This window comes from Malaclemys terrapin, chromosome 14 (genome assembly GCF_027887155.1).
Source record: "Malaclemys terrapin pileata isolate rMalTer1 chromosome 14, rMalTer1.hap1, whole genome shotgun sequence".
Taxonomy (NCBI): domain Eukaryota; kingdom Metazoa; phylum Chordata; order Testudines; family Emydidae; genus Malaclemys; species Malaclemys terrapin.
The window spans coordinates 18351947-18373905 of record NC_071518.1 but is presented as its reverse complement, the minus strand read 5'-3'; the positions used below and the strand labels follow the sequence as shown (position 1 = coordinate 18373905).

General features: G+C 42.9%; 1 protein-coding gene across 1 annotated transcript; it reads right to left on the bottom strand.

Annotated features, from left to right (window-relative positions):
* Positions 1-340: 340 nt before the first annotated feature.
* Positions 341-20539, bottom strand: LOC128848539 (fatty acyl-CoA hydrolase precursor, medium chain-like). Its single transcript, XM_054048500.1, has 13 exons — positions 20310-20539; positions 16783-16987; positions 13990-14128; positions 11648-11781; positions 10334-10487; positions 9710-9814; positions 8518-8625; positions 7571-7711; positions 6063-6143; positions 5560-5707; positions 2957-3103; positions 1382-1460; positions 341-596 (listed from the first exon to the last, which is right to left on the bottom strand). Exons 1-13 carry the CDS (start codon positions 20383-20385, stop codon positions 413-415), a joined length of 1701 nt encoding a protein of 566 aa, XP_053904475.1. The 5' UTR covers positions 20386-20539; the 3' UTR covers positions 341-412.
* Between the last annotated feature and the right edge of the window lie 1420 nt (positions 20540-21959).

The window sequence follows — 21959 nt, the reverse complement described above, 5'->3', positions numbered from 1 at the left end:
TCCCAAGCACCCAATGTATTGTCCTTCCCGGGGCACTTCTGCAAGGGTAGGAGATGAACTGATGTTAAGTCCTCCTTTACCCTGCACCCTGTCACACATAGTTCACTCTTGAGCACCTTTGGTGATCCTCCTTCGGTGAGTTATTTTTCCAAGGAATGACTTTAAGTCAAAAATCTATGTTAGTGCCTTGTTTAACTTATCTGGAAGATCTCCCTGCTGGAGCTAGCAATGAATCCTATGGGTGTCAAAGCATTCTGCAAACTGATCCCTTCCACCAGATACATGAAACAGTATAAAAAAAATCTCTGGATAAGACTCTAGAATTTGTTAATTTCTCACATTTAAACCAATTGTATCTGATTTTATTTTGTGACACACACACACATGCCCTTTCTCCCCCACAGATTATGAATTATAATTCTGCATGCTCTTTCTTTTCCTTCATTTTCTTGATTTTTTCAGGCAGAGTCTTTGTCCAGAACTCAACTCTGTTCCCTTTCAGTTTCTTTGCTTCCTTCTGCTGTAAGTTCAACTCCAGGTATTGTTCATTCATGTCATACACCGGCCATTCCACCAAACCTTCGCCATTAGGATTTCTGCACACAATAGAATGAAAAGGTGATACAGAGGTGATATAGACTGGTACTGGGATAGTCCATAACTTCTAGGCCTTCAGTTTTAATCCAGCCCAGACTAACAAAGCCACTTTCTTCTGACAGCTGTTCATTACCATGTGAAATAAGTTAGTGGGCTCAGGTTAGTTTCTAATACAAACACTTCCATAGCAGAGAAGTTATCACAATAATAGGCACTGTGAGGCGGTAGTGTGGTGTGGAGGATAGGGTGTAGGACTGGAACGCAGGAGACTTGGGGTATGTCTACACTACTGCAGCTATGATGCTGTAGCAAAGACACTTCCTACATTGACAGAAGGGGTTTTTCCATTGATGTAGATAATCCACCTCTTTGAGAGGCAGTAGTTATGTCAAGGGAAGAATTCTTCCATCGAGCTAGCGGCGTCTACTGTGGGGATTAGGTTGACATAACTACGTCACATAGGGCACAAAATTTTCCCCACAGTCCTGGAAGTAGCTAGGTGGACCTAGTGTGAGATGTAGATTAGGCCTTGGGTTCCATTCCCAGCTCTCAAGATGGTCCCAGGTCACAATTCTGACACATTTTAGTGAGGCTCTGGGCAGCAGCTTGCACTGTCACTACCTATGCTGTACCTGTTCTGTGATTAAGCAGAGGACTGAAGTCTCTAGGGCTGTTCATGAAGCTCCTTCGGAAACATTAGGGGGGTCTGCATAACTGGGCTTTTTAATTGGCTGTACATTCTAAAAAGCAAATTCTCTATTTGAAAAGAAGCCATGAATCTCACCCATTTCGAGCAAAGTTAGCCCAATATTTCATTATTGTCATGCTGAGGTGTTTCTCTTCCTCTGTAGCATCTCTGGAAGCTGGGAATATCAAAGGACACTTTGTTTGCATAGTGAAAACAGGTAGTAGGTGTAGATTCAGAACCACCTTGCACCAACTACAGTTAATCTTTTGAATCTCAATATTTTATAGGCTGCCAGTTAAACTACTACTTTGAGGGTCAGTGTGTGTGTGCGCGGGGGGGCTAGAGAAAGGGAATGTATATGTCTATAGCCTCCAAAAAAGGGTTAAATTACCATATATTGCTGGATAAAAAGGAAGCCTGGATGTAAATCCATGTTGTCAGGTAAGCACTGGGAAAAAAAATAGTATCACAGACAAAAACTACCCATTACTCTCTTATGCCAAACGACCATCTTTATTTTGGGGACTCAAACAGAATAATTTGTGATGGGAGGAGCGAGAAGGAAATATATGTTTTTAATTTTACAAGTAGAATTTTGCAAGGCTGATTTAAATATGGCCAAATTCTGCCTCCTTGTACACCCACTTGTGCAATTCTGCTGATTTTAGCAGGTACCTGTGAGCCCACGATACCAAAGGAAACAACATATGGCTAACCCAGGGGTTCTCACAACAATTTTTTTTGGGGGGTGGGGAGGGACTCAGAATGCGGCCACCATCTCTTGCTGGTGGCCACTCTGACAATTTTTTCTAAAATACTTAATTAACTTTAGGAAAAACTAATAAATATGCACATATCCATGTCCAAATCATCATCATTTATTTATGTAGGATTTTTTTTCCCCCAACTCAATAATAAAAATAATGTACAGTTGTCTCTATTCTTTACTGGACCTAAACAGAATACAAACACAAATTTGTACGTTCTTGTCTTTTGCTTTTTTTTGGTTGCTTTCCCCCCCCCCACAAGACGTGCTAGTTACTAAGTCTTCTGTAAAAAGCGATATTAACAACAGGGACTGCGGCAGGGTGGCCAGAAGCAGCAGCAACAGGGCCATAGAGGGCGGGGTGCTGCCATGCGGGGCCTGCATCCCGCTCTCCGGGGTTCTGCTTCCTCGGGCTACCCTGCCCCGGCTCCTCAGCTCCCTGCCGGGGCAGTCCCCCAAGGCTGAGGCAGCAGGGGGTGTGGGTGGAGGAGGGGGAAGAGAGAGCTCAGGGCTGGGGTGGCACGGGATGTGGGTAGGTGGGGGAAAAAAAGAGAGGTGCGGGTGGGGGGAGGGGAGAGAGCCTAGGGCTGGGGTGGCAGGGGATGATGGGGGAGGTGAGAGCCTAGGGCTGTGGTGGGGGGCAGCCAAAATTTTTTTTTGCTTGAGGTGGGGAAAAACAAAACAACAAACAACAAAAAACCCTAGAGCCGGCCCTGCTGGCGGCCCTGGGGGAGGGGGCCACTTCTTTGTGCCCCCCCACCCCCCATCACTGCCCAGGAGGCTGTGGCCACAAGCAAAGTCCCTGGTGGCCGCATGTGGCCACGGTGGCTGCATTTGAGAAACACTGGGCTAACCTGCAGTTCTACTGGAACAATAAACATACATTATATTACAAAATTCCTTACCAGTCAGTGACGTCTCATCAGTAACAAATGCCCCTCCAAAGACAAAACTAATTTCATCTCCATGATCCGCTTTTACATAATCAGGTTTGAAACTTGCTGAACTTGGACGATGTTGGAATTCGTAAAAGTAGACAGGAGATCCAGACGCTAACAGAAAACACAATTAAAATAAATAGAAAAACCACTACAAATACACAAAGGTACCGAGCCTATTCAGTGCTGCATGGGAATGAAAGTTGTCCTTTTTTTTTTTTAATTTATTTTATTTTTTAAAATCTACAACATATTACATTTTATAGTGAGAAGCTAAAACAATTCTAGGCATGTAACTGGAGACTGGAATCAATAGTTTCTGACTTGAGTTTCAGATGAGACATCATCTCCAAACATAAAAGGAAGGATATCAGATTCAAAGCAGTTAATGGATCAAGCCCCAGATACATTAAAGACTTAATTTTGATCTATGAACCACTAAGAGTGTTGTTCTTGTTTGGGACAATGCAGATGACAAACCAAAGGACAAGAACATGAGCATTGAGAGCAAAGCATTTTCAATCCCCCAATCTTGCTATGGAACCAATTTCCAGAAGAAATCAGCTGAATCTAGAATTGGATCACCTTTAGGAGACACTGTAGAACCTCTTGAAAAAGAAAGATTTTCCACCATAGTAAAAATGACACCACCAAAATCCCATTGACACAACTGCCCACCACCCCAAAAAAGAAGCTGAAACAAAACCAACCAACCAAAACAAACCACATACTCCAATAAGAGTTTTTACCCCACAAAAAGGAGAAGAAGAACTAATGATGCCATGAAGTCCACTAGAGACTTTGCTGTTGCTGTCCATTTTACATGGGAGACACTCAAATACTATGCTGGCAGGTGGCAGTGTAAAATCCTAAAATAGCTAAATCAGTAACGAGAGGGACCTGCTTTTCGGCTGCATCCAGTACCAAAGGGGGAACAGTTTGGGCACAGTGACTGAAAAGGGCTAGGGAGATATTACAGAAGAAATAATTAAAGCCTGCTTAACACAAGGAATACTTGAGTTCTGTCTTTGAGAGTCAAAGTGCTTATATGAATGAAAAGTGGAAATATACTCACAGAAGTGCATTGTCCCCAGTCCACTATTCAGTCACCAAGATTAGGAAGAGCGCTGTGGCATTACACCCCATATTCTTTATAGTAATAGTATGATATGATTATGGTATAGCTATGATATATTTTATGCAAGATAGATCATGTGAGATATCATTGAAAATGTTATGATTCACTGAATATGATTATCCTACTTGTATGCATGTATCATTTTGGTATCTGAAGTTAGGAATATTGTCTATGCATTTATTACAAATGTGTTTACACCTGGGGAATGCCGACTAGGCAGAATGCAATCAGTCTAGATGGCTGGCTGGGAATGGACATTAGGGAGAACAACAGGTCTTAGAAGAAGCTAATCTCCCACCAGGGAGCCTTTCTGAGGACACTACAAACTACCTCTGAGTTATGGCTGCTGTGACCTTACAGGGGCATGTGACCAAGTCACCTGGTACTGGACTCCATCTGGGAATACCAGTGTTTTTCCACTGAAAAGCATAGGAACTAAGCCTGGAGACAAAGGGTTCCCGCATAGGCAAAAGCTATTTAAGGCAGGAAAGCAACATCATCGTGGTTCTTCACTGACTCCCCACCCAAAGAGACTCCTGTAAACACCTGAGGAAGAAGGACTGAATTTGGGGGAAGGGCTGAACCCAGGCTAGGAGGATTTCTAGCCTGTGAAAGGACTACCTGGGGTTTTAAACTGCAAGCAAGTGCAGTTTGCCCTTTAAGAATCTCTGGAAGTGGCTTAAATTCTCATTTAGGGTGAGAATTTGCTACTCATATCCAATCTCTTAGTAGATTAAGTTTAGATTGCGTTTTGTTTATTTGCGAGGTACTTTGCTTTGATCTGTTTGCTATCACTTATAATCACTTAAAATCTATCTTTTGTAGTTAATAAACTTGTTTTTGTTTTGTCTAAAACTAGTGTGCGGAAATCATAACTTGGGGCAGAAAGCTGTTGCATATCTCTCTCCACATTGAGGGAGAGGGTGAATTTTATGAGTTTACATTATATAGTTCTCTGTGCAGTGCAAGACAGTATAAATCCAGAGGGGTGTGTGCGCCTGGGAAGTTGGTAAGTGTCCTAGCTGCATAGCCTTCCCATGCAGGGGCTGGTCAGAAAGCCTGTTAGCATGTTATTACAGCTGGGTAATGCAGCTGGTGAAAGTGTGAGACCGGGAGCATTTCTGCAGCTTGTCACAGCATTACAGGGTGAGTAGGATCCCAAGTTGATGGTTGGGGGGCTCAGTGGTACTCCAGTTCCAGGCAGCACCCTGGGGGGGACCCCTCACAAAGGGCATTAAAAAGTGACCCAATAATCTTCAGTAATGAATACAACTGAGAATGCTTGGCCGCCGCCTAACTAGAAAGAGCAGTGACCAAATTGAAGTCAGATCATGTATGTATTAAGTGTGCCATCCGTAGTCAAGTGACAATTGAGTCTTGGCAGGTTTGAACTTGTGACCTTTTATTTAACAAATATTGAGTAGAAACTAACCTCTGTGATAATTGGATGTTTTTATAGCTGGAACTAAAAAGATTGCATCTCCCATCAAATCCAGAAACCGGTCCCGCAGGGCGACAGGGTCGTCTGTGTCTCCCAGATACTCATCTGTTATCAGAGACACAAATTCAGCTGGCACAGACTAGAAGGAAGGATAAGGAGAAGAAATTAACCAAAAACCATTAAAAAGAAGTGACAGTCTCTAGAATTCCATGTCAGCAATTAGCTTGTAAATAGTATTTTTTTTAAATCAGAACCAGACAGCCCAGAAATAAATGTAGCTTTTGAGAACACTACCTATTTGTGCCCAGCTTTGTGTTAAGTACATGCAGATAAGTAGGTGCCCAGGTGTGAAAAATACACATAGGCCCTTCAGCATCTGTAGGATTTTGTGAAAATGTACATATTAAAAACCCCCCCAAACTCCCGCAAGTCCAAAATGTTCAACACATCTAAAAAGAAAGAGAGAGACACGAGAAAATCTGCAGGTCTCTTACCAAGAGCGGACGCAGCAGTTGTAATGTAGAGAGGATGGTTTCTTTATGCATCCCCTCCTTCAAGCCAGGTATGTCGGATAACTATACAGGAACATATTAAAAATAATTGTTTATGTTTCTATAGCCCAAAAGCCTTAACAACTACACAGAGATTTACATATAAACCCACAAACGAAAGGTTCTTTATAACACAGGAACTGCCATTCTGGATCAGACCCAAGGTCCATCTACTACACTATTAGTTCTCAAACAGTGGTCAAGACCATGTGATTCAGAGGAAGGTGTAAGAACCACACAGTAGGCAGGTATGGGTAATCTGCCCCCCCACCTCTCACCCCGAATCAGGTCTATTCCTGATCTCTAATAGTTAGAGACTGAATTAAGACCTGAAGCATGAGATTTCATATACCTTCCAAAACAACAACAACAACAACAATTCTGGATACTCTTAGCATATGTGTGTCCAATCCCTTGTTGAGTCTTGCTAGTTAAGGTTAGAAAAGTTGATACAAAATATAGAATAAGTAAAGCTTTTGCCAAGCTTTTAGGGGAAGGTAGATCTAGATATAAATCCCTAAAGTTCTGACTATAAGGTAAATCAAACTCAAGCTATGGGATTTCTCCAGTACAGGAGGCTCTCAGTTTGGAGAAACCTGCAGCTGGTGATGTGGAGGGAGTGAAGTTGTAAACTCCTAAAGTTGAATTGCAAAGCAAAAAAAGTTGGTTTCTTTATGTCACTACTTCTTTGTGATGTATGGATGCCTCAAAAGCTTTATTAATTAATTAATTAACTAACTAACTAACAAAGACAGTGGTTTCCCCTGCTTGATTTAACATTTGAATATCAGCCTAAATTTTCAAGAAAGGGTAGTGATTTGGGGTGCCTTAATTTATTTTTGGATGTCCAGTCTGAGGCCCCTTAAAGGCGCCTGATTGCCAGAGAGTGGCACTCAGCGCTTTCTAACAAACAATCTGGGCATCCAAAATCACTAGTCAATTTTGAAAATTCAGGCCATCAGATCTTCATTTCCCTCTCTTTGCTGGAGGACCAATGCAAAAATATTTAGAGGACTTCTGTGGGGACATCAGATATTCCTATAATCTGCGCTGCAGCTCCTACTGACCAGGGATGTGTGTGTATTGGGGGGGGAGCCAGGTGAGGAATGTTGATCATTACTTTAATTTCCAGTCTTTTCTAATTCTTAGACTTAACTTTCCTCTACTCTACCCTCCTTCCCAGAGGTGGTCTATGTATGGAATGACTCTGGGATCTTTCAGAATAAAAGGCCCTCTGCGAACATAACGTTATTTTTTGGAACGAGTGAAAACTCCCATAAAATGTGCAGGGGGAGCTTGGGGAAGGGGGCAGGAGTGGGCCTAGCCTAGCCAAGATTTGTTTTTAATAGGAGAGGAGACTGGTGTTCTGGTATAAAAAGGTTTGAGAAATGTGCCACTAATAGGCAGTTAATGTAAAGACTGCTATAGAAGAGCCATTAGAAATTACTTACGAAAGGAAGCAGCCAACCATATTCATGATTATTTATTCCTATTATATATGGGACAGCACTGAAGTCTTTGCCAGCCATTAGCTCTTCAGGGTTCTTCTGAATAAACACACCATCTATAACTGCTGGGATAACTCCGACTTGCTGGAGGAGGAAAAAAAAAGAAACACAGTTTTAGAGCCCTGTGCAAATACAAAATTTGTATCCGGTCTGCGACCTGCAAAAATGGTCCATGGGTATCTGTGGATATAAGTGAATATTTGCAGGGCTCTACACATTTTCAATTGTTATGCGGACTTACTGGATTTCCTGCAGACAATATTGCAAAGTTTCAACTGAGACCAGACTAAGAAATCACAGAAATATTAGTAACAGTGTGACAGGGTGGACTATGTCCTGAGGCCCCCTGCTGGAGGCCTTGTGGCCCTGCCACACCTCGCTCCAGAAAAGGGCAGTGGAGAGGATCCTCCGAGCTGCCTAGAGTGGCTGTGTGGGAAGCAGTATAAGAAGAGCTGCAGGGCCAGACTCAGGCTAGGTCTAACTACGGGGGGGAGGGGATTGACCTAAGATATGCAACTTCAGCTACGTGAATAGCGTAGTTGAAGTCGGCGTATCTTAGGTCGATTTACCTGGCACAAAGAGGCCCCTGTTGGACTTGTACCCCAAAAGGGGTTTGCCTTACAGGCAGACCGTGTATGACTTGGCGAGAGGGCTGAGTCACCGAAGACCCATCACAAACAGCGAGAGTGTGCAGGCACACACACTTGGCCAGGAGGCACTCGTGAGAGGTGAGTGAGACCCCGTTACAAACAGTTAAAAAATAAATAAATAAATAAATAGATGACGATGCTGGGCCCAGTTCAGCCCAGAGACACCTCGATGGATGTTAATGCTATTATAACTATGTACACTGTGGCTGCATTTGATATCTCACAGTTAACCTCACCCACCTGTTGTTGTTGAAAGTTAAAAATCATTTCTTCTTCTGGTTTCTTCCTTAGGCAATGAACCATGGCAGCCGAACTGGAGGAGTCGCAGCCAGTTATGTTAGCGACTACCTGCAATTATTTACAAAAAAAAAAAAAAGTTAGAACTCTTAATCTTTTAGATTCTAGGGAGATTATGTTAAATAGTAAAAATAAGAGTGTTACAAGGAATAGAATGTGGAATTTGTGAAGCTAACATAGCACACCCCACTTACAAGTCCATCTTTAATGAGCACCAATTTTTCCACGATAACATGCACTTGAAGACATAGGGTGGGACTGTCAAAACTGCTCATTATTAGCCCAACTGATTTAGTCCTAGACTGGATGCTTTTGAAAAATCTCACCCATAGCATAGAATACTAGCCGAATGTGCTTACAAATCAGCTTGGTAGGTCTGGAATCTAAACAAGAGACCAAATGATAAGTGTAACAAACATGTTCTTTTAAAGGGACATTTATAAACCTCACAAGAAATGAACAAAGCCAAGGCCATTACTCTAGTTTCACATAACTGATCATCTTGTCTAATCACTGGCATGAGTTCAGAACAAAGTATCACACATCTCTTTCTGAACTTCTTGGTTGCTTTTGGTTTATGTAACATTATTTTAAGTATTCTAAAAAAATATTTTAGTTTGGGCCAATAAAACAGCAATCAATCTCTAGACAGATTAAATTCCACTGAAGCAGACTCACTTTCCCCAGCATGAGCCCTCCATGAGCACATATGTAGGGGTATAAGAAAAAAAGAAGATACAAAGTTTTAAGTCAAAAATGGAATCTGAGTGGGAATCATGGAATATCAGGGTTGGAAGGGACCTCAGGAGGTCATCTAGTCCAACCCCCTGCTCAAAGCAAGACCAATCCCCAACTAAATCATCCAGGAAGGGAAGGAGGAAACTCGCAAATGAGGCAGATGACAATTTCCACATAGGAAAAACAATATGTAACATTTGAACCATGGAATCTGATCTCTGGGTAATAGGTTGCAATGCACATGCCCCATGATGAAGCTTCAAAGAATCTAGCTGAACAAAGAAAAAAAAAGTGTTAACTCCTCTGGAACGCGACACAGAGCTGAGAGGGCAGATGATGTGTCATCATAACTCTGCTGCTCCATTAACATAGCCAGTAAGAATGGATATATCAGAACCTTAGCAATCACTTCAGGATGTGAACTGAACATGGCAGAAAGAAGTGCAACTCCACTCTCAGAGATGGCTTTATGGAACAAGCCCTTGGCCAATGGAGATAGAACCTGGAAGAGATGGAAAAATGTAGGATTCAAACACTATAGTCAGTTTACAGTAGAGATGGACCCAAGCTTCCAATTTCAGATGGACATGCAACCTTTCCCAGAGTTTGGGGTGGTTGTTCCTATTTGGGGGGCTGGTTCAGTTGTCAGACTTAATGCAATGTAGGACTGATACTCATTGTTATTCCCAACAGAAAGTAAAACCAGGAGTTTGAGATTATGTGGTGGTGGGGTTCAAAGCCTCATCTGTATCCATTATAGCATTTGAGGGGAAGGGTGGCCTTGTGACTAAAGGGAAATCAGGAGACAGGAGCTCTATTTTTGGCTCTGCCACTGGCCTGTTATGTCCCTCAACCTTTCTATGACTCAGTTACCCAATCTGTAAAATAGGGATAAATACTTCCCAACTTCTCAGCAGCATTAGGAGACTCGATCAGTGAATGTTTGTAACACGCACTGAAACCCGTGGATGGAAGGCAGCACAGAAATGCAAAGTATTGTATTAGGCACTATAAAACCTACAAGGACAGAAACGCTGACTCCTCCTGCAGACTCTCCAAATATAGTGACAGATCCTGGATCTCCTCCAAAATGTTTGATATTCTCTTGAATCCACTGGAGAGCTGCCACTTGATCCAAAAAGCCCCAGTTTCCACGAGCATGTTCATCACCAGTACTGAAAGCAAGAGGATTCTAAGTAAGTCCCAACAGACTTTGTTTTGCTGTTATTAAGTTTATGGTTCTATCTCCAGAAAACAAAAATAATCACTTATGTACATTGTTTAGAATAACCTTATTGAAGATATGTATTTCTACAAACCTACCTCTACAAATACCTCCAGAGAATGTGCCTAATTCAATCCTGGGGTAACGTCACCTTAGGTGAATGGAGTAACTTCTGGTATGAATTTGGCCCAAGTTAACTAAGATACGTAAACTTTTTCCTGTTTGTGGTCTGACTTTTGGCTATAAGTTTCTATGCATTTCTGGGTGATGAAAACAAAGATACAAATAGTAAATAATCCCCCAGAAATGCAGAACTTGAAAGGGTTTATGGCAGGTCTATACTTAAAATGCTGCACAGATGCAGCTGCACCCCTGTAGCTCTGAAGTGAGGATGCGCCTACCCTGACTGGAGAGAGCTCTCCTGTCATTGGTATAGTTAATCCAAAAGGTAGTAGCTCTCCCACCAACATAGCGCTGTCTACACAGAGGGATTAAGGTTAGTGTAACTATGCTGGTCAGGGGTGTGGATTTTTCACATCTGAGCAGCCTAGTTATACTGACATAGGTCTGTAGTATAGATGGACCTTAGTGCTGTCATTCAAGGGAATTTCTGATGGTTAGGAACACAGTCCAGCCATGCACTAAATGTACGATTATAGACACTGGCTATCAGCATCACCCACTGTCAATGCACGATTTGTCTCCCGAAAGCTAAAGCTGTTTCAGCAGATATAATTACATTTGCTATGGGTTTAAAACCTTCAAATTAATGAGAATGGTACCAAACCTACCATGTACAATAAGCCAGTCAAGTGAAGAACATCACTATGTAGTGGGATCCCATGATTATAAATAGAGGTACTTGAAAGAATGAATCTATAAACATGCTCCTGTATCTCACATTACCTGTGTGTTTTAGGACTTCATGGAGGGTCATTTGAAGAAGCAGGCATGTAAAATAGTTCTTTTTGACAAATATTAGAGGAATGCAGCAGAACAGTGCTCCTACTGTTGATATTTAATATTTTATATCATTAAAATGTTTCACCAATTATATCCCTGTATACAAACTTTGTATTTTAAGGGGGATGTGATGATACAAAGACTCACCTAAAGAATCCAGTGATACCTAATCGATATTGTATGGTTACCACCACCAAATTCTCATAGGCAGATAATGCAGACCCATCAAACATTGAAGCTCCACCCATCAACAGACCTCCTCCATGGATCCACACCATAACCTGAAAAGAACAAATCTGGTTACACCTCTCTCTAGCTGTGACATCTCTGATCTCAGATGTAAAAACCCAAATCAGTACATTACAGATTGAAGTTCTAATGCAGATGCACAAGCTGAATATTGGACATAAGCTAGTGCTCAGGTTACACAGAGTGTCCTGGAGACTAAAATCCATCCAACAGGCAAAGCAAGGGCAAAGGCAGAGCCACTCTTCTTCAGGTGTAGTGAGTTACAGAAAGCTTAGAGAAACATGGGCTACGTTGACCCCTAGTCTGAGATTTAGGCTGCTAAAATGCAGACATGAATTATATGAAAGGGAGGTATGGTCCAATAGAGCTAGGGATGCTGGCTCACCTACAGATTCCCTTTGGGTCCATAGACAAGTCATTTAACCTCTTCTGCCTTATCTGTAAAATGGGAATAATGATAAATAGAAGCCAATGCCCACATTACTTCTAGGCAGCGGTGAGCTGGAGCTGGTTCACACGAACCGGTTGTTAAATTTTGAAGCAGTTTTAGAACCGATTGTTAACCCGCTTCCCTGCGAGGGGGCGCTGCAGCTTTGATGGGCTCCGGCCAGGAAGTGATGTAATTCCTCCTCCGGCCGCCGGGGGCGCTGCGCTGCGGGAGCCATGTGGGCCGCCACCTGGCCCTGGGCCCTGTTGCTGCTGCTGCTCCCCTGACCCCTGGCTCTGGGGCTCCTGCTGCTCCTGGTGGGTCCCCAGCTGCTCTGCTGGGCCCGGGCTGCGTCCTGCTGCTCGAGCTACTCCGAGCCGCTCTCCCCGTGAATACCTGCCACCCTGTCCGCAGCCAACCCCTGTCTCCAGCCAGCCCTGCACCTCCTGCCTGCAGGCAGCCCCTGCCGCACTCCCTGCCCTGCCTGCACCAGCCCCTCACCCTCTGCCCTGCCTGCAGCTAGCCCCTGCCGCACTCCCTGCCCTGTCTCCAGCCAACCCCTGCTGCACCCCCCTGCCCAAAGCCAGCCAGCTAACCCCTGCTGCACCCTGCTGCGGCCCTGCCCGAAGCCAGCCAGCCCCGCACCCCCCTGCCCTGCCTGCAGCCAGCCCCTACCTCCAGTCCGCCCCTGCCCTGCCTCCAGCCAGCCCTATACCCCCATCTCCAGCCAACCCCACACCGTCTTGCCTCCAGCCAACCCTGCACCCTCCTGTCTCCAGCCAGCTCTGCACCCCCTGCCCTGCCAGCAGCCAGCCCCGCACCGCCTGCCTCCAACTAGCCCTGCCCCACACCCCTGTCTGCAGCCGGCCCCACGTCCACTGGTGCCCTGCAGTTCTCAGGGAAGTAACCCTGCACACCTGCTTCAATGAGGGGGGCAGGGAGCAGCTGGGACCCACACATGTGCACACCCTAGGCCGGGTGACCAGACAGCAAGTGTGAAAAATCGGGACATGGGGTGGGGGGGTAATAGGAGCCTATATAAGAAAAAGACCCAAAAATCAGAACTGTCCCTATAAAATCAGGACATCTGGTCACCCTAGCACACCCCCAGGGAGTGGCGGGGACCCACACATGTGAAATGGAGCTCATTTCTAGCTCAGGCCCATCTTTTTAAAAAAGAACTTTAGGTAGGGTTAACATACATCCGTATTTTCCCGGACATGTCAGGCTTTTTGGTTCTTAAATCGCTGTCCAGGAGGCTGGGAAAATACAGACGTATGGTAACCCTATTGGTACAAAACATACATACTGTGGCACATCCCTTAAATCAGAACTTTTTATAGGGAACCGGTTGTTAAGATTTTGGCAGCTCATCACTGCTCCTAGGAGTTAATTACTGCTTGCAAAGCGCTATGTAAGTGATATGGCAGGATTCAGAAAGGCTTTTGAAAGACATTAAGAAGGAACCTGTAATAGTTTAGATATAACTCTCAATTATGTCTTTCCAACAAAAACAAACTTCCCTCCCCAACTCTTAAACAACGAAGGACGTGTAAAAAGCCTGGAGGAGTAGATCTAGGGAAAGTTCTCTTCATCTGGAGAGCTGCCAGAAAAATTACTTCCAAAACACCTTACTTAAAAACTACTCTTTAGCTTGGATTTTGGCTTCAGTGAGCACTTCCAGCTCTACAAAATTAAGGGGATGCAGACATGGTCTTGGCTGCTGTTCAGGACTACTGAAGGAGATCACTAAGCACTTGTAATAATTGCCCATGGTTTGGAAACATTACTTTTGTACAGTAGCTTTGCTTACAGGTAACTTGGCTCTCTCATTGGAATGGGCAGGGGTATAAATATTCAGGTACAAACAGTCTTCAGAAATTGAGAAGTTAACTTGTTTAGTTGGAAAAAGTTCTTCAAATTTTTTCAGCATCGTCTGGTCTTGTAAGCACCTTAAAGAACAGAAAGGAGAAGAATGTTCTTCAGTGTTATGGTGACAAAAATATCCATTATCAGTTTCACTGGAGGATGTTACATTTCATCATACATTTAAAAAAAAAAAGCATTTAAAAATTCAAATCATGATTCTTTTTATTTAAATCAGATTTTTTAAAAAAAGTTTACATGCTGCTAGTTCTTTCTTCCCATTTTATAGTCTGAAATTGCTAATGTGGCTGTTTTGTACTTGTTTCATCAACTAGATTGCCAATTAGCAGAATTTCAGTTTTTTACATGGAGATTTTTTTCTAGTAAAAAGTTTCACGCTGAGGTCCTGATTCAGCAAATACACATGTGCTTAACTTCACTATTTAGGTAGTCTTACTGAAACCAACTGAGCTACTTATGGGAATATAGTTAGTGTTTGGCAGGGTCAGGGCATTAAAATGCTCATCTCTTTTGAAAAAGTCAAACACAGGGCCTCATTAACATCCTTACTGTGATAACTCCACAGACCCAATCCCAAAACTGATAGCAAATATAGGGTTACCATATTTTAAGTGTCCAAAAAGAGGACACTCCATGGGGCCCTGGCCCCGCCTCAACTCCACCCCCAGCTCCGCCCCACCCCAACTCCGCCCCTCCCCTGAATGCTTCACCCTCCTGCTCCTCCCCCTCCCCTGCTTCCCGCGAACATTTGATTCGCGGGAAGCCTGAAGCAAGCAGGCAGCAGGTAAGCTGGGGCTGGGGCTAGGGCGGGGCGCGAGGAGGTGCGGCCCAGTCCGGCCCCCCCAGCTGGGCCCCCATAGCCGAGTGGCTCCCTCCGGCGGCCGGCTCTGGCCCCAGCGTCTCCGGCCTGGCTCGGCTCGGGCCCTGGGGCGCCGGCCCCGGTCCTGGCCCTGGGCGAGCGGCGCCAGCCGACGGCCGTGCAGCCCCGGTCCCAGCGGCTCTGGCCAGCTCAGCTCGGGCCCCGGTTCCAGCCGAGTGGCTCTGGCCCAGCCCTGGCAGAGTCAGCGGCGCCGGCCGGCAGCCAAGCACCCACCGGCCCCAGCGGCTCTGGCTCTGGCCCCAGCGGCTCCAGCCCGGACCCAAGCCCCACGACCCCTCCCTCCCTATTTTCCCAGACATGTCCGACTTTTTGGCAATTCCCCCTGGACGGGGATTTGAGGCCCAAAAAGCCGGACATGTCCGGGAAAATCCGGATGTATGGTAACCCTAAGCAAATAGCACATGCTATATTTTCAACCAACACTATTTTCCAGTATACGGAACTTCCACAAATCGAGAACGCTGAAATTCTTCAAGGCTATATTCCTCCATTACAGTTTGCACTCTGAAGTCAGAGAAACATTTGCTCACTTATGCCTAAAACGGTTTTCTATTTTTAAGGATTTTGTGTGTTCATAAAAAAAAGTTCACAATAACCTGGTTCATGCATTGAAAGTCTCTGCAACTTTTGAAAGTCTCTGCAACATTGTTAAAACAAAATTCCTTCTGTGTTAAGCCACTAATAGATTTTTTTAAAAATAAAAATAAAAATACAGTTTTAGTTGCTAATGTTGCAAACACTGTTGCACATGCTTAACTATAAACACATGACTAGTCCCAATAAAGTCAATGGGACTATTAATGCGAGTCAAGTTATGTTACCACTTAAATATTTGCAGAATCAGGATGTTAATTTTTCAAATATCTGTTTTTTTGTTTTGTTTTGTTTTTTTACTTATAGCAGTTTTGTAAAACTCAAATAAGGTACCCTACCAGTAGCACCATTGTTTTTAAAACAGCACTTACAATTTAGTTCATTATAAATTTAAATCTAAAATTGCAATTGCACAAGTTTTCAAATGGGTTTGACAAAGCCTCAACCTGTTTTAAAATCAATAATTAAAAAAATAAAATCAAGTGATTTAAATTTCACCACCCTGTTTCATCAGCGGCTCAATTTTCCAGTATAAAAACTGGTGTAAAAATTTGACATTAATTAGGTCATTTTAGAAACTTAGGCATTTGTAATTCTTCCTTCATCATATTACTTATTGCTAAATACAACAGTAAAGAAGAAAAGAAAAAAGTGCCAAACCAGTTTCTCTGCTCTTCCTGTAAGCAGTAATAGGAATTACATACTGCATTTCACAAACCCCACCAACAATGCGGTCTAAAATTAACTGTTTGAGGTGTTAACATCTAGCGATGGTAATAGTTTAAACTTGTATAGCACCTTCTATCCAAGAATCTCAAGCAAATACTCATCAATTTCAGCTGAGTTTCCCAGTTAGAATTTAGGTGTGGAGGACTTCTATGAAACCGTCTATATGTTCTCCAGTCACATTCCATAGGATTATCACATCTGTAACTATGTGTCCCATTAAGACCAGCGTACCTAGAAAGCTAGGAACCCTGTTGTACTGTTGTTTGAAGGGTTTAGCGCAAGAGCTGTGCGAACAGCCCTTGCTAATAAAACAGTATTAAACCTACACCAGTCTGTGTGACTAGATTTACCATCAGAGCAGTTTTTCCTTTATTGTGAAAGTACACTCATTGGGCCGAAGTTCTCCTCTAGGATAAATGCCTTTACCCAGTGAATAAATTCAGTTTATTTCAGCCATTAATGCTACATTTAAAAAAAAAGTAAAAGATGCATAATTTGGAGCACAAGGATTCTTACACTGGTGGAAAAGAAGTTGCGTCTCTCACACTGATCCACGGTTCAACTGGTTGTGGTGGGGAAAATCTCAGGGCTCCCACAGGTGGTTTTGCAAAAGGAATTCCAAGAAACACATTTGTAAGTCTGTCAGTTCCCTTGACAGCAACCCATTTTCCTTTCAGTCGCCCATATTTGGTAGCCACTTCTGGTTGTTTGATTTGTTGTCCTGTATAACATAAAATAAATAAATAACCAGACAAGTAAATGGCCTGATTCAGATTCCTGCTGACTTAATGGGTTTTGGATCAGGCCCTACTAGCACCAAAACACTAGTACCCATAAAATTTGCTTTTTTTCCCCTAGGGCTGTCATTAATCACAGTTAATTCATGCGATTAACTAAAAAAAATTAATTGTAATTTAAAAAATTAATTCGATTAATCACACTTATAACAATAGAATACCAATTGAAATTTATTAAATATTTTTGGCTGTTTTTCTACATTTTCAATATTGATTTTAATTACAACACAGAATACAAAGTGCACAGTGCTCACTTTATATTATTATTTTTGATTAGAAATACATGCACTGTAAAAATGATAAACAAAAGAAATAGTATTTTTCAATTCACCTCATACAAGTACTGAAGTGCAATCTCTTTATCGTGAAAGTGTAACTTACAAATGTGCAGATTTTTTTTTGGTTACATAACTGCACTCAAAAACAAAACAGCGTAAAACTTTAGCGCCTACAAATCAACTCAGTCCTACTTCTTGGTCAACCAATTGCTAAGACAAACAAGTTTGTTTACATTTACGGGAGATACGGTTGCCTGCTTCTTATTTACAATGTCACCTGAAAGTGAGAACAGGCGTTTGCATGGCACTTTTGTAGCCGGCGTTGCAAGGTATTTACATGCCAGATATGCTAAACATTCATATGCCCCTCCATGCTTTGGCCACCATTCCAGAGGATGTGCTTCCATGCTGATGATGCTCGTTAAAAAAATAATGCGTCAATTAAATTTATGACTGTACTCCTTGGGGGAAGAACTGTACGTCTCCTGCTCTGTTTTACCCATGTTCTGCATACATTTCATGTTATAGCAGTCTTGGATGATGACCCAGCACATGTTCATTTTAAGAACACTTTCACAGCAGATTTGACAAAACGCAAAGAAGGTACTGATGTGAGATTTCTAAAAATAGCTACAGCACTTGACCCAAGGTTTAAGAATCTGAAGTGCCTTCCAAAATCTGAGAGGAACGACGTGGGGAGCATGCTTTCAGAAGTCTTAAAAGAGCAATGCTCTGATGCAGAAACTAGAGAACCTAAACCACCAAAAAGAAAATGAACCTTCTGCTGGTGGCATCTGACTCAGATGATGAAACTGAACATATGTCAGTTCGCATTGCTTTGGATCATTATCAAATAGAACCCATCATCAGCATGGAAGCATGTCCCCTGGAATGGTGGTTGAAGCACGAAGGGACATATGAATCTTTAGCGCATCTGGCATGTAAACATCTTGCAATGCCAGCTACAACAATGCCATGCGAACGCCTGTTCTCACCTTCAGGTGCCATTGTAAACAAGAAGCAGGCAGCATTATCTCCTGCAAATTGTAACCAACCTTGTTTGTCTGAGTGACTGGCTGACCAAGAAGTAGGACTGAGTGGACTTCTAGGCTCTAAAGCTTTTCATTGTTTTATTTTTGAATGCAGTTTTTTTTTGTACATAATTCTATATTTGTAAATTCAACTTTAATGGTAAAGAGATTGCACTACAGTACTTGTATGAGGTGAATTGAAGAATACAATGTTTTTGTTTTTTTACAGTGCAAATATTTGTAATAAAAAATAAATAAAGTGAGCAGTGTACACTTTGTATTCTGTGTTGTAACTGAAATTAATATATTTGAAAATGTAGTAAACATCCAAAAATATTTAATAAATAAATGGTATTCTATTGTTGTTTAACAGTGCGATTAATCACATGATTAACTTTTTTAATCGCTTGACAGCCCTACTTTTTCCTCTTCTCTTCAAAGCTTTCCATTGTTTTTATTGGCCACAGTAAGTGTAGCTATTACAAACACTGATTTCTTCCATTGCAGTGTACATTCCCCCTAGGATGACCAAACGTCCCGATTTTATAGGGATAGTCCTAATTTTGGGTCTTTTTCTTATATAGGCTCCTATTACCCGCCACCCCCATCCTGATTTTTCACATTTGCTGTCTGGTCACCCTAATTCCCCCCCAATATCAGAATTTTCCCATCATTAGCTTTCTCCGTAGCAAGGAAAAAAGAGCCCTGAAGGCCATCATTTTGCAGTGAGATCCAGAGATGGGCTCCAATGAAAACCACTGATCCAAACAACCACCAAACTTTTGAGTGTTTGAAATCTGGATCCAATGAGAATTTTGTGACTTAAGTCTTGAGTCCATCCCTATCTACAGTACATGACTAAAAGAAGGCTCTAAAGTTAACTAGAGCACAATTGTTATCCTATCAATCATTATACTCAGTCCTGCCCCTGAGCAGGCTAGCACACATCACAAAGTTCAGTATCTTGTGTAATCTGGTAAGTTTCCCCTTTGTCTTTGAAAACTCTAATATTTAGAACTAACATTTAAAGAAGTGCAGCAAAAATATTTCATGGCTCTGGTCAGTACTAGCCACACTCTCCCCAGACTGTCAGCAAAAGAAATGCTCCTTATTTTCCTTGAAAAGAACCTGCTCTGAAATATAGGAATGGCATTTTTTTTTTGGGCACTCCCTCCATTCTACTGCCTTCAGCTCTGATAAGCAGTGAGGTTCTGTAAAAGCACAGCAAAAACAACCCTGGAGTATGTATACAAGGATGACTAGATTTAAAAAGAAAAAAAAATTTAAAGCTGTGTGCAGAACACAGCCAGCCTAAGCATTGGAGATCAGAAATGAGCCTGCAAACACAAGAAGATAAACTCAGATTTGATGTAAGCAAGTGAAACTCTATTGTAACTTAGCGGATAAACTTTTTAACTGAAGTTACAGCAAGTAGGAATTTGACTTAAGACCTCTGCTGTAGAAACAACAATTAGATAAAAGCAGAAGTAATTTCGACTGCTGATCCAACAGAGTTAACCATATAATGAGCAGCTTTCATGTGCGCTCTGGATAGATTTTGATAGTCCACTTAATATTTCTACTTTCAGACCATGCAGATTTCCTTTCAAATATTTTATGCATTAAAATTAAAATTAGCCTTAAGAAAGACTGTGGTGACAAATGACCAGGAAATGTACATACTCAGTCACACGTCTCTGTAAAAGTGAAATAGATCAATTCCTGAGAATAATACACCTGTGTGTCCAGTGCAAACTAGGTCTTGCAAACTGTTTGCCAACTTCATTTGGGGGGAAATTAAAATAAACTAGGATTTTGGTTAAAAACAAAAACAAAACAAACAAACAAAAAAACACAGAACCAGACAGAAGCTGATTGGTGGAATCTCTGAATCCCACTCAGTGATTGTCTTTAAAGTAAGACATTTTATTTCTTACCCTCAGCGAGAATTGCGATCACCCATGCTGCACAAATCAGGGATGAAAGCAGGGAACTCCTACCAGGAAAAGACATTTTCTTCTGTGCACTTGAACACGGTGTTGTCTTCCTTGTTTTAACTGCTGAAAAAGCAAGCCCAAAAGTCACACTACAAGGGTCCAACTATGAGCTCAGAATTACATTCTCTTTCAAACACGTGGTAGAAATGTGTTGAAATCTGTTTTTAAAACTCAGTTTTGACCTAAACCCTGACTGAAAATGAGCCAGTAGTTTTGGGGGGAAGTCAATATAGTACCTGTCACAGAAAATCACCTGGGAGTAATGATCACACTCCCTGCCCCTCCCCCATTTTGAGCCACACCTGTCACAATCATTCTGAGTTCCTCTTTGCTTTCTGAAATGCAGGATAGAAGGGCAGACAAAGCAGTTGTACAAACTATTTGAAATCAATTCAACAAGGAAAAGCTGATAGGACTCACTACAAAATAAGGTTGGTGCACTGAGAGTGTATTTCAATAAACCTGCACTTCTTCCTGCAGAGGGGATATTGTTCAATATAATAGTCACAATACAGATCTGTGAGAGGAGTGCACATGCGACTGCTCACACCTCACAGAACCAGACTCAGGCCTTGGCTATACTGGCGCTGTACAACGCTGCAACTTGCTGTGCTCAGGGGTGTGAAAACGCCTCCCCCCCAAACGCAGCGAGTGCAGCGCTGTAAAGCACCAGTGTAATCGGTGCCTGCAGCACTGCATGCTCCCTTGCGGCGCTGCAAGGTGGAGTACATACAGCGCTGCGAGAGCTCTCTCGCAGCGCTGGCAGCGCGACTACACTCACGTTTCACAGCGCTGCTGCGGCAGCGCTGCGAAGTCCCGAGTGTAGCCAAGGCCTTAGAGTGGGGGAGAAGGCAGGCAACCTGAACCACCCCACTCTCCCCCCCAGGTCCAAATGCGTGTTGTGTACCATCGCTTCCCTCCCAGTTGGCAGCACTTGAGGGAGCTCTCTAAAGCAATTGCACCAGGCAGAGGGTCGACTCCTTCTCTTCTCTTCCCCTTGCAAGGGATGAGAATCCATCTGGAAAGAGGGCCAGTCTCTCAGACAGCCCCAGGACATTCAGTTTGAAGGGTTTGGTCTCCCAGAGTCTATTGCCTCTTCACAGGGTTTACCTTCTACCCCTCTTCCTGCAGCGTATTGCCTCATTATAAGTCAGGGTGGCTTTGGGAGCAGTGCATCTTGTGGCTGTCTCATCAGCTGGACTACCTGTGTTAACAGCAGTCTCTGGATGGAGCAGCCTTCTTCCTGTTCACCACCCCTTCCTGTAGTAAATTCCCCCTTTTAAGCTCCTTCTCCACTAGGCTAAACAAGCCTAGCAGGTAGGTCTCCTTAGTGTGGAAAAGGCCTAGAAGAACGTGTTAGCCTCTTCCATACCAGTGTGAGGGTCTGACACTTCACATATCCAACCGCTCAGGTTGGGAAGGCCGTTCGGGTTTGGTTTAATCCATTCTGGATTTTCCATGAAAAGAAGTCGGCATTAGTGTGGTCCTTTCCTGTCTGGTATTGTACTCAGAAACTATACTATGGTTGTAGTGTAAGATACCATTCTATTATATGAGGGTTTGTATCCCTCATGGTCTGGATACAATGTA